At 37.9% G+C, this 12,811-nt stretch overlaps 1 protein-coding gene across 1 annotated transcript in view; it reads left to right on the forward strand.

The window, feature by feature from the left end:
* The window catches only part of IQCM (IQ motif containing M), a 188,854-nt gene extending 176,952 nt beyond the window's left edge, over nt 1-11,902 (forward strand). Inside the window, 3 exon segments of the mRNA XM_080589426.1 lie at nt 7,584-7,660; nt 7,662-11,101; nt 11,195-11,902. Of these exon segments, the coding sequence (XP_080445552.1) occupies nt 7,584-7,660; nt 7,662-7,721 (137 nt within the window). The 3' untranslated portion in view covers nt 7,722-11,101; nt 11,195-11,902.
* The last annotated feature ends 909 nt before the right edge of the window (nt 11,903-12,811 follow it).

Below are 12,811 nucleotides of genomic sequence, written 5' to 3' on the forward strand. Positions count from 1 at the left end.
ATCTGTTATATTTTGTGCTATATCAAGTGTTTTTTCCAGTGAAGGTTTGGGTACCTATCCAGTGCGATCTCAGATACTTTATTAAAAGATTGGCTCAGGACTTTCTTCCTGTTCTCCCTGTTCTTTTGCTAGGAAGATCAGTTGCTGTGACCAAAATCAATCAACATTTCAAGGCTCCTGGCACACACATGTAAAGACGAATCACTTTATCACTCTATTATTACAATTATGTGATGGAAAGGAGAATGCAGTCCAGAATACAGGATCCCCAGATCTTCAAACCCAAATGCCCTTGCAGATGAACCCTCTAGCTGCCTAGCAAGAAAAGATCCAGGCTTAGTTTCACAGTATGTAGCTTGGCTCTGATTCTTTGTATGAGAAAGCTTACTGTAAGACCAAAATCAAATTATCTCTATGTTCAGAAGATAGTTACCATTAAATTCATCTCTGCGCTGTCTAATTTAATTTTCAGATTTTTGCGTAGTTTATCTTATCTAATGAAGAATGTTGACACAGCAGATCATGCTTCTCGGAGAGGAACTCGTCTTTACTGGCTTTAAAATGGCCTTCTTCAAAACAGTTCTGGGCAGAACGACACGAATGGAATAACAAACCAGTCTTTTAGATGCAAATCCATATATATTAGACAGCTTTATGTTGTTGTTAGTGTATCGGCGTTGCTTTATCAGAGAAGGGAAAGATGCTAAAAACATGAGAATATTTAAATCCTGATGAAAGAAAAGCAGCATAAGAAAATAAGTGATTCTTTTTCATCATTTTAGACTGCGTGTTATTGTCAGGATATCCAAGTGCACTTACAATATGGTTTATTTTAAAAGAACAAGCTGATTTGTATTACAGCACGATTTCAGTAGCTTTGTTTCAGGCTGCTACTTTTAGGTCAGGGTATTCAAATTTGTCAACCTTGTGAAGTCTGAGATGTTTCTACTAACTTATACAAGATTGTCTTTTTTCTAATTCTTTCATGATTGTTCCAAATGTGTTATTTATTTTATTTTATTTTATTTTATTTTATTTTATTTTATTTTATTTTATTTTATTTTATTTTATTTTATTTTATTTTATTTTATTTTATTTTATTTATTTTATTTTATTTTATTTTATTCTGTAGAATATTAGACCTCAGTATTATAAATGTTTTTGTTGGGGCTTGTATTTAAGACTGTTAGGGTAGGATACCACCTGGGTAACATGACTTGCTTTGAGTGAAATGTACTCTCAGGACGGAGTGCCTGGACAAATAATTCAACCTCTCTACCACCTGGGTACCCAAAATGGGGCTGACATGCCAGCTGAAACCCATGAAACCACCATCAGGGTAACTTCTAAATGGTTGCCATCATCAGCAGAGTTAACTGCTTGTTGCAGGTGGTGTGTGTGATCCCACAAAGCCTGAAAGCTGAGGTAGCCCTGCAGTTATACCTGTGGGAGCCAAATGCTCTCTGGCTTCTGCTGCCTTCTGCTGGTAGGGAGAAGCTGTGGTAGGGTCTGCACCAAATGCCACTCCTTTGGGGCACATGGTGGGGGCCCAAACCTCAGGGTCCCTTATGCTTTTCTGTGCAGCCCTCAATCTGACCATTAAGTGGTCCCCTGTGGACAAAACTCAGGACCTCCTGGATCCCTCCTAGTGAAATCTCAGCTCTTCAGCAATCTTACATTTTGGATTACATTGGGTAAATTTCTTCTTGGTAAGGACCACTGAATTCAGGATCACATGCTCAGAGCTCACTCAGCCTTCCCAAATGAAGTCAATTATATCCCACATGTTAACTAGATGATTTAGAGGCAACCAAACAAATAATTTTACCCTGAAAACAATGGAGATGGACAATCTCTGGAGAAAAATCTGAGGAGTTTTACTTTATTTTGGTTATGAGGAATGGCTGGTACAGGGAGAATGTGAATTTGTATTCATTGAATTACATGTATATTATATTACAGGGAACATATTCCAACAGTGTTGTTACTGTACAGCATTATACAGTAGAAAATGTGAGCAATAGCACTTTCAGGACCCATAAGAAAACCAGAGATAATGCCTTCCCATCCTTCTAACAATGTTTATTAGTCCCACAACAATAAGACCACCCTTTATTGGCACAGGCAGCTATCTCACTTGGCATCTGAGAAGCTTAAATACTAACCAGTCTGTGGCATTTTCTTGTCTCCTTAATATACAGAGGATTACCCTTGTGAAGGACTACATAAATAGAAAATGTGATGGCTTTAACTTCTCTAAGCCTGTCTTCTTTTCCTGGCAACAGTTTTAAGCATCAGTGTTGCATCCATATTAAGTGTGAATTCCCTCGTGTAAATCCCATTAAGGTTAATAGAATTTTACTTTTACTGCTTAATAAATTTCAAAGTGGATTAACTTTTGAGAAATATTTAACTAGCCATAATGCAAAGAACATAATCCCATACCAGCATGCATATACTGTAGCTGAGATAGAGAAGCTCTACTGGCGAGATGATGTAGAGAAAAGTTTGCACCTTAGCAAATATTTCAATAACATTTGTGTCTTTTATTGTTTCTTGTTTCTTCTACCCATTTTTAAATGTCGTTCTTCCAGCTTTTGTGCTTCTAGGTTTAAAACAATAATGAATGATTTGAGAGACCAGCTTTTCCATGCTCTTGTATCATAATGCAATCTTGTGTGTAGAGTAACCACTGGACCCACTGGGGAAACTAGACAGCAAGAGCTGGTTACATTACATGCGTTACATTACATGCATTAGACTGTATATATGTACAAATGCTGTATGTACCAGTGATTATATAAACTGTACTTTTCTTCCTGTTTTTAAATTTAAAAACTCATAGTTGGTGAATTTGAAATAGATTTATAGTATTACGCATAGATTTCCTTTAAAATGAGAGTTGTTTGTCCCTCAAGAGCTTTCAGAGACTCGATTGACTCCAGTTTCCTTTCTCCGAACGCTGTTATGTTGGATTTTCCAACTTAAAAAGACATGCTTAGGTAGATGAATCAGTTTCACTGGAGGCAGGCAGAACTCCTGAATTTCTCGTCACTGATACTGCTCTGAAGGCAAGGCGAGGCTGTGTCACCATGTGTCAGCAGCCTTTCTCCTGACCTTTTGTGGGGGAATGACAGTCCTGGAGGGTGAGAGACAGCCTACTCTTCCCAACCCTCCCTACAAAACTGCAAATTTAGCTATGAAAAATAGACAAAATATCCAAGTTTTTTAATGCTCATCCATTGCTGCTTTTCTGCTAGACTTCTTTTGTTTTTCACGTAGTTGACATCCCTCTGTACATCCTGATTATTATTTGTGTTGTCTGTATGGTGAGTTGGGAAGTATGCCTATGCATAACTGTAAATTGCAGCCCAGCTTGGGATACTGCAGAATATCTCAGTATTAGTTATATTCAGGAGACTGACCTAAAAAGTCATTGCAGGTTTTCATATTTATTATCTCTTAGAGAATTCCATACCCAATAACAATATGAATTTTTTCTTTGCATGCCAGCCTTGTAACTCTGCATGTCAAGCTGTCATCTTTGCTTTTAATGAATTTTCTCCAGCATAAACTTATGTTACAATATTGCTGCTAACTTCTGTAAGACTGAGGCTGTTTTTACAGCTCTATCGGTTCAGCAAAAAGCTGAAGTGAAAATAGAAAGAAGTAAAAAAGAAGAAAAACGAGAAATTCTTTTTGTCATCCAAATAAATAGTTATGATCCTAAGTACTTACAGGAGTGTAAATGGTTCAAGAATAAAATGCTGTGTCTTCATACTCCTTTTTAATGTCTACCAGCAGTAAACAGATGCGATAATATCCATCTAAACTGGCAAGGTGACTTACGCATCTCTAACACATGTAATATCTTAGAATTGAAAAGTAACTTAAGTATGGTTCATTCATGATAACGAGAGTTAGCCAGGGACTGCAGGACAGGTACCACTCTAGATTTCAGGCTATAGCTTCCCCCTCATGAAAGGATGCAAACTGACTGTTTACTTTTCAGTGCTCTGGGTCATTCTGGATTACACCTTCAATTTCAGCAGTTTTCAGTGGACAGCTATGCATCATCTCAATATCTGTATTCGTGACACTACCTAAACATGTTATCCCTTCAACATCAGTTGCAGTTCTCCGTCTTTACTCTGTTGCAGTTCTTCTGAGTTGTTGCCGACTCGTACAGTTCTGTCTTTGGTCAGTTAAAGGGAATTTTGTCCAGGAGGAGTTAGGCCATTGTACTTCCGATGCTAACCAATATAACATGTATATTTGCTGACGTATTTTCAATAGTAAGTGATACACATTTTTCTGTAGTTTTAAAAAAATAGTAGATAACTAATGGTTGCAAAAGAGTTCAGTATTACTGTAATTTTCAGGATGAGAAAACCGGGGAAACAACCAAGGTAATTTGTTACAGTGTACTAGCACACTGACAAAGTATGCTTGAAGCATTTATCAGAGGCAATGAACAGCTGCAGAGATGGACACATGAAATCCACTTCAGTTAAATTAGGCTTCCCTAATTTTTTGCCCACAGGAGCCAGTACCTCATCACAACATGTCTTTAAGACATTGTAAAGCGGCTGCCTCTGCTGTACGATATGCATGTACAGCTTCATGTGTGAACACTGCAAGTTAATTTTTGGGTAGCGTAGGATAATTGTGGAGAGATGGCTTATGGCAGCTTTTTGCTTCTCTGCTTTATAGGTATCTTGAAGTGTCTTCAGCAGTAATTATAAGGATACTTGCCATGGTCAGGTTTATGTTGGAAACGGATTTAATACTCTGGTTCTAGATTTTTTTGTTTGTTAGTTAGTTAGTTTTCTGGAATACTCCTAGCTTTGTTTCCTGTACTTCCCACTACCCGGTCCCACTTTCCACTTCTGATGTTACCTCAATGCTGAGATTTTAAGAAGCCCCACATACTCTGTCCAACAAGGAGTGTTTAGGTGAGACTGTGTCCTTCATATGCAAAAGGTCAAGAGACCAAGTGCACCACATGCAGAGGAAGAAAAAATTTAAAATAAATTTCAGTTGACCCTTCGTATTTGGACTATTATCCAAACTATCAAAGGTCCTTTTTTTTTTCTTTTTTTTTCTTTTTTTTTTCTTTTTTTTTTTTCTTTACTTGGGCAGAGAAGGTAATAGCAAAGCTTAAATATGTGTATTATATAAATCTTTATTTGGTAATGGATTATTTTATACAATTCAGCTTTATGGATATGGGTCTATTTTCCACACATCCTGCCAAGAGAGTTTCCATTCTGGGGCTTCCTGCTTATTTCTTCCAGCTGCTTCTCCTTCTTCTCCCTTCTGTTGTTATTCTCCTCCTGTCTCCTTGTTTTCACTACTGATGGAGGAGAGGCTTGGTTAGACTTTGAAATCATAATATAAATGTTCTTGGCAATTGTTTCTTTCTATACTCTTTATAATTCTCCAGTGATTCCAATTGCATTTTCCAGTTGAGGACTGCATTGCTCAGTCCGAATACTAAAGTAAATGCTAAATAACCTTTTAACACGGTTCATAAGGATTATGTTGGATGTGGAGGTACTGCAGGAATAACACGCTGGTCAAAATGGTCTTGGCTGTGTTAACAGTAGTGATGCAGGAGGGAATCCTCTTTAAGCAGCTCATTTCCCACCTAGTCCCTAACTTACCTCACCAAGTCTATATGTGACAGAAAACCTCATGTCCGTTTTGGCCTGCAAAGTCACTGTCAGCAACAGTGAAATCTGTGGGACTATCTTGTTGACCCAACCCTTTACAATAGTGTTGTACTGGCTGAATGCACAAATTAGGGGTGTGTGTCCATGTATGTCTCTGTGTGTCATTCCAATCCTCTACTGTATTAATGATAAATAGTTTGAAAAGAAAAGAAAAAGTTTTTTTATGTCTGTAGAAGTCACTTGACTACCTGTTACTCAGACGGCATTAATCTTAGTCTTGTCAGAAGGGAATCGGTCCTCCTCCTTTCAGAAATAACAACTGGGGTGAAGGCAGCAAAGTGCCATTTTCTCACATGTGAAAGTATTTGCAGAACGAAGTCCTTTGTTTGTTTGTTTGTTTGCCTGTGTGTGTGTGTTTGTTTTCTCTACTTTTGGAACATATTAGAAAGCATCCTGCTCTTGTTATTTCTTTTGAATAGTCTATTTTCTCTAGAAAGTAATATCCACATGGTAAACTCCTATTCATCAAAACTGTGCCAAGTATGTGCCATTTTAAAGCTAAATATATGCTATTTTATTTTACTTTACTTTAAAGCAAGCCAAAATACATACCAAGAACATAGCTCTGGATGGTGTTGGTCCTATTTTCAAATGAGTATTTACTGTGTGAGGCACTTCTGTGCAACAAGCCGAGTTGGTAAGGGGCTGCTATACGAATGCAGTACAGAAAGCAGTATTTCTTCCTCTCCTTACAGGGAACATACCTTTTAATTGTAAAAACACATTCTTTGCTATTCTTGGCAAAGCGTGCTGCTCAGCATGTCCTTGTTTGCCTGATGCAGTCATACCTGGCTCCCTAGCAATCCCTTTTCTCTTGCTTAGAGGTTAGGAGGGTATCTCCAGGGGATATAAAGATGACCAAAAGTGTCTTGTTCTGGGGAATTAGTGTCAGTACTTAGGAGCTTCTATGTCAACTCTTATAACCTTCTGTAGGGATGATTGACTGGTGTACAGGAGTGTATTTTTGGTTCCATTTTTCTTCTTTTTTGATGGGTGCAAGTAACTCTTTCCTCTTGTGCACTATTGATGTTTTTCTTCCTGGGCTTGGTCAGGATGAGTAGAACATCTTAAATGAGCTCTCCAAGTCCTCTACTTTACAATAAAGCATGGCCCCATTTCGGGCCAGAATATGTAAGTAGTGGCCTTCCTGGAATTACAGGACCAAGTGGAAATTATCTTCCTTTTTCATTATTTGGCTTTATAAAATATTAAAAAATTGTTCATTCTTTTTGTAATGTTCATATTTTACATATCTGACTTGACTTCTCCTTGTTTAAAAAAACTAAAATGTTACCAAGCAACTGTGTTAGCAAATCCTGAAACCAGTCTAAAAAACGATGTATTACAGCAAGGCCAAATTATGGACATGTTAGCAAGTTTCTCAATCGAAGAAGAAAAATCTTAGAAACTATTTAAGGTGATCTAAAACAGCAGTCAGATCTGTTTGATCACATGGAGAACAGTTCTACATTGCCTGCAAACTTACTGGCGGAGGAATCCGGTAACTGAAAACGAAACTAGTAATGAATATAGTATGTCTTCCTTGGACACTTGAACTAAGAGTGGCTTGCATGTACAGCATGCCTCTGTAAATGGGGTGAAGTCAAGTCACTCTGGCTAATAATTTATTTATTTAGAGTTTGGTGTTCCTGAAACAAGCTGAAAATTCATCCTAGGTTTTCTGCATAGTCTCAGCTGGGAAAATGCATTTATCAGTCTTCTCCCAACAATGTAAAATCTATGGATTTTTTGATGTTGAAATGTTATTTGCCTTGTTTATCTAACTTCTTATTATTAAACTTGTGATATACTTTAATGAATTAATGGCTTTTTTTTTTCTTATTGCAGCATTTTCCCATAAGAAGTCAAAGAAAACTGATTTTCAAGTGTCAGCTGCATTAGTGATTTCTTCAATGAAAGAGCAGAAAAAAAAAACACCTCTCTGATCAGGATTGCTGGTGTCACTGCATGAAAAAGAGCTGGTGAAGTCTTTAGAAATCAATCTCCAGTGTAGAAACACTCTTTCATAGGAAAGAATATTGCATCTGAGAGTAAGCAAGACACAGGGCTCCTTCATGTTAAAGACATTCTCAAGTAGGTTATAAAAATAAATGTGAAAATCTCCATCAGGTTACGTAATTTTAGACCAATCAGTTTGCACTTGATAGGGTAAAACAGTGTGCAATGTACATAATAGATTCAAAGATTAAAACACTATGATGTAGTCAACTGAGAAGAAAAACATAAAAATGTACCATCCAGTAGCCTTCGTAGAGCAACATATAAGCCAGTGTGTTTATTTTTTTAAGGCAATTTGTCTTTCAAATGTATAAGGGACAGATCTTTATTCTACCAGTCTTCCAGTAGCTTCCTTCTCTAAAAAAACAGTATTTCAGAACATGAGGCCTAAAAGAGTAAATTATGCCTCTGATTTTTTTCACTGGGTACAGTGGAACTTCTGTCCCTTAAACTGGCATAATTGTGTTGTGCAACATGGAGACAAGAATCAATAAGGGCAGGCAGGGCTTGTTTCTTTTGCTCTGTAAGGACAGCCAACAACTGATGCAAGAAACCCATTATTATTTTCACAGAGATTTTTTCTCCTGTGCTGCACAGGCACACCAGCAGCTGGTTCAGCATCCATCCCACCTGGAGGTGAGAGGCAACGGGGATGCTCTAAAATAGATGTGGTGCTCAGGGAGAAGTGTCTACCCACTGCCAGCTGACTCCCTTTAGGAGCTGCCAACTGTCCATCCCCAGCTGTTCATGCTCCTTCAGCCCAAACAAGGTGCTTAAGAATCTGGCTCAAAGAAAGAATTGATTACTATTTCTGAGATAAAAATGACCTACCAGGTTATCAGCTAACCACTTTTCTGCATCCCCCCGATTAATTTGAAGGCATACACATGTGGCATACGTGCAACTCATGCTGCAGCTTTAATGGGGACCTGGAGGCAGTAAAACACTTGGGGAAGAAGATTTGAAGCATTTAGTATTGCTGGATAGATTCTGTTTGCTCTCTCTTAGTGGAAGTAGTAGGATAGCTGGAAGAATTCCTTTTCTCTCCTTCCTTTCTCATCTTAAATACAAATGTAAAAAATACTGTTCTGAATAGATGCTGTTGCGGGGCGTGTATTCTGGCCCCATCCATCTTCTAAAAGGAAGGTATTCATGTTCACCTTTGCCTGCTTCTGGCTTTGAAATTATTTTTTATTGTTTTTCTTTTTTTTTTCTACTATTAAATAAAAATTATGTTATTTTTATTATATTCCTATTTTTTTCTAATACTTTTCTGCATTGCTCTTGACTGTAAAAAATGCCATCCAATAGTGAACACACTAAGTAAAATAGCTAACATTACCTGAGCGGTTTGCTCTTCCTCATCCTCTCCAGGCAGAGGGTGCACATCCATGATCTGTTATCACTGCTAGACCTTTGGATATGGCTCACCACTAGTTCCTCCATTTTTCCACTTGCCATATCACCCAAGCATGAAATCATATCAAGGACGGAACCCCATTTTGGATTTGTCTGAGCCAGCTGCATCATGCAGCAGCCCCAACACCTCCCTCTGCCTTGTCAAGCTGTATTTGTACCTGCTGTGACTACACCAGTATTCACTATTAGCGTGGCATCCAGGTTGTGCTTGGCAGGCAGCTGCCCTCACTCCCCACTCCTTCCACCCTTGGGGCTTCCCACCTGAGAGAAAGCGTGGCTGTTCATTTGGCTGCTCGACACCTCCACGTTGCCCTCTGGCACTGTGGAGTTCAACCCCCCGGGACCCCAACCCTTGCCCCGCTGGCTGCTTTACAGCACGGTGACTTGCACTACCAAGGAATGCAGTGGGAAAGGGGGTGGGAGGGTATTACAGTTGTTTTGGTATTTCTTCACATGTCTCTTTGGGGAAATGAACTCACTTTTAGTGGAGTGACATATTGTCACTCCAGATCTGCAAAAGACAGTGTAAGGTCAGTGAAAAGAAACCTTCACTTTCCAATAGTCAGTTTCTATATATAAATTGGCACTTGATGCTCATCAAAGAACAAGAAATATTGGATATGCTCTAAATGTCCATTGTATTTTTGAGCCAACTACCTGATGGAAGTCATCACTTATATGTAAATGAACTGTCAATGGCTTGCCTCCGTTGGCAATCGCTGAACTGTGAAGGGTATGTCTTAATAAGAACCAAAGCTCTTCACAGACTTTGATTTACTGGAAATAAAATAGAAAAGTCCTCTGAGACTACAAAGGACACTTGTTTCAGATAAAATGTCTAGACAGTAGCAATATATTTGAGGCTTTTATTATAGCAAACCTGCAAATTAGAATAGAGTGCTGAGAAAGTTCCTATGACCCAGCTGAGTTCAAAAACACTGTTTCAGACTGATCCTTGAAACACTTACGCTCAAATTAAGTTCATGAGCATTCAAAAGGGAAAGAAAGGATGTACAAGGTCATCATTCAGGTTTGCTAGAACTCCAGTGCTGCCCAAATTTTACATTCTCTCTGACAAGGAGGGATTTGCAATTCAGCTGTGATTTAAATCAGTTAAAAAAAAACACAAATCACGCACTGTGTTTCACTGCATTAGATAACAGTCTGCTTTACAGTGCATTTCTGGATGATGACTTCCTTCCTTTGATTATTGAAAATAAAACAAGAGAGAGATCAATTCTGTGAATTGTTACATTTTGGGGGAAGAAACAATCAAAATGAAGCTGGCAGCATGTTTTGGCGAAGTTGTCTGTCTTTTAAGAATTGCAAATCATACGTCATTTGTGATAAAGATGTGGAAGTTTCAAAAGGTCCAGTTTGCATAAAAATTATTGACATTATTAAATTTATTATTTTATTCTTGTCATCATTGGCAGCTTTTTACCACCAAGTTTTTGGAAGCTTCAAAGTTCAAAAAGCAGATGGGAGGGAACCTATGCCTTTTTTCACAGTCCGTGTAACCTGGGCTTCATATTTTTGACCAAGAGAATTTACATGCCAAATGTAAATACAGGATGTGAGACCTTGGGTACCTAAATTAGGACTTTGGTCTGCCTATATGCTTAGTGGAGTATCCAGAAGACAAAGCAATGAAGCCTCAATTTCCAGCACAGGAGAGCTCTGAATCGCCTTCCATGTGATATTTTCCAGCTTTCCATGAATCATCCAGCACTCTTTGTGATCACTCCCTTTTCCAACTGTATGGAGATTGTATGGAGGCACATGGTGGTGCACGCTACCACCATTTCCGCCCAGTTGCTATCTTCAATATTGGAAACTCTGTTAAGAAACTCATCAGTCACCAATTTTCCGAGAATTAATGCATTCATAGTTGAGTTGCCATGTACATAAAACAACAGCTCTGGGAGGTAGGAACTGCTCAGGAACTTATGTAAGATATACTTAAAAATACATTATATATTTTAAAAAATCAATTTTTTTATCTGTCATTTTTTTCACAGCGCAGTCTTACGATGCTGGGGGGAGTGTAACTCCTCTGTGACATGGTTCTCGAGGTAGGGACTTGAATGATGCTCTAACTTTCAAATGCTAGTTTTTCAATGGAAGGTCAAGGTGGGATTCAGGTAGAAGCCTGAATAATTCTTGCTGACCTGAATGGTTTAATCCATTAGCCATTGCCATCCAAATGTAAACCAGAAATACTTTAAGAGGATCAGGCTGAGTGTGCAAAGTGATCTGAAATCTCTCTGAGAGGTGTGAAAGGCCCCTTCCAATTCAATCGGCTGCTAAACCTGGAAATTGAACAGTCACAGTTTGATGTCTTTTTGAGGGCAGAAGAATCTAGACTCAGTTCTATGCTTGTGTAGCTAGGTAGTCTATTAAATGACTGTGGTCTATGGTTTTAGTTCCACCATAAAATTAATATAAGCTCTAAGGTTAAATGGTAAACATTGTGAGCATGATGACTGCATTAGTTTTAGCTGTACCAAAAATAAAATTTATTTGATAGTAACTGAATTTCTACATAGTCCAAGAGATGACTCATCAGTTAATGTCCACAGAGATCAATTTTATTTATACTTTCAGAAGATTAATATTCACTGTTTTCTAAAACTAAGGGTATGCATAACAGACTAAATTAAATCTAAGAAGTGTAACTGGATAATCAGAATGTATTTGGGAGATTCCTACAGATTCAATATTTGATACCCTGACCATAGCAACACCATACCATGTTATCTTTTATCCTGTCGTATGATCATTGAATACCAATAAAAATATCAAATTAGTGGACACAATCCCATACAAGTATAACTTGATACAAATCACAGTAGATTGTTTACAGGCTTCTCAAGAAGGTTTTGTGCCCCTTCTATCCTGGCATGCTGTACTTTGACTGTTTGACAAGTCACTGTTGCCAGAGAGTACAAAGCATGAGAAAACACATTCAATATTAGAAAAGTGAGTCTAAAAAGCATGAAGAAATCAGATATTGAACATTATCTTTAAATGAGTGAAGGGCAATATTCCTACCTATATCCTTGTTTTAAAGTATATGATTCAAATGTTACTTGTCGTCACAGAGATTGACAAAAGGACTGTTTTCCCTGGTGCTTTGACATTATACCTATGAGCAGTACGGTGTTGTAGTAGTTTCACTGTCTGACGTATTATCTGGAACATCTATTTTGTGTTCAAGTAAGTGCTATATTTAGAACCTATTTTTATTCTGCCTAAAGTATACAGTACACTAGACCTTAATGTACCCTCTAAGTGTACAGACATGGGCACAGAAGATATGGGCTAAAAATAGTTATTACTCTAGAAGCAATAATTTGAAAGCCACTGCCTGAATTCCTAAGCAGCACTGAATGATTAAGACTTGCATGTCTTCTCTGCTGGAGAGAAACCTCCTCAGCACATCCTCTTCTGCAGTTGACAAATTTGAAATTTGTACAAAAACAGTAATAGAAAAAAAATTTAGAAAAAATTCAGCATGCCATTACCTTCTTCAGGAGGGTGAAACACTACTTATGAATTCCTCTCAGCGATAGTTACTTTTCAGAGCTTTATTTTCTCCATTGGGAATAAGGTATCAGTATTATTATCACTGTTAT

Source organism: Anser brachyrhynchus (genome assembly GCF_964034855.1).
Source record: "Anser brachyrhynchus genome assembly, chromosome: 4".
NCBI lineage: Eukaryota > Metazoa > Chordata > Aves > Anseriformes > Anatidae > Anser > Anser brachyrhynchus.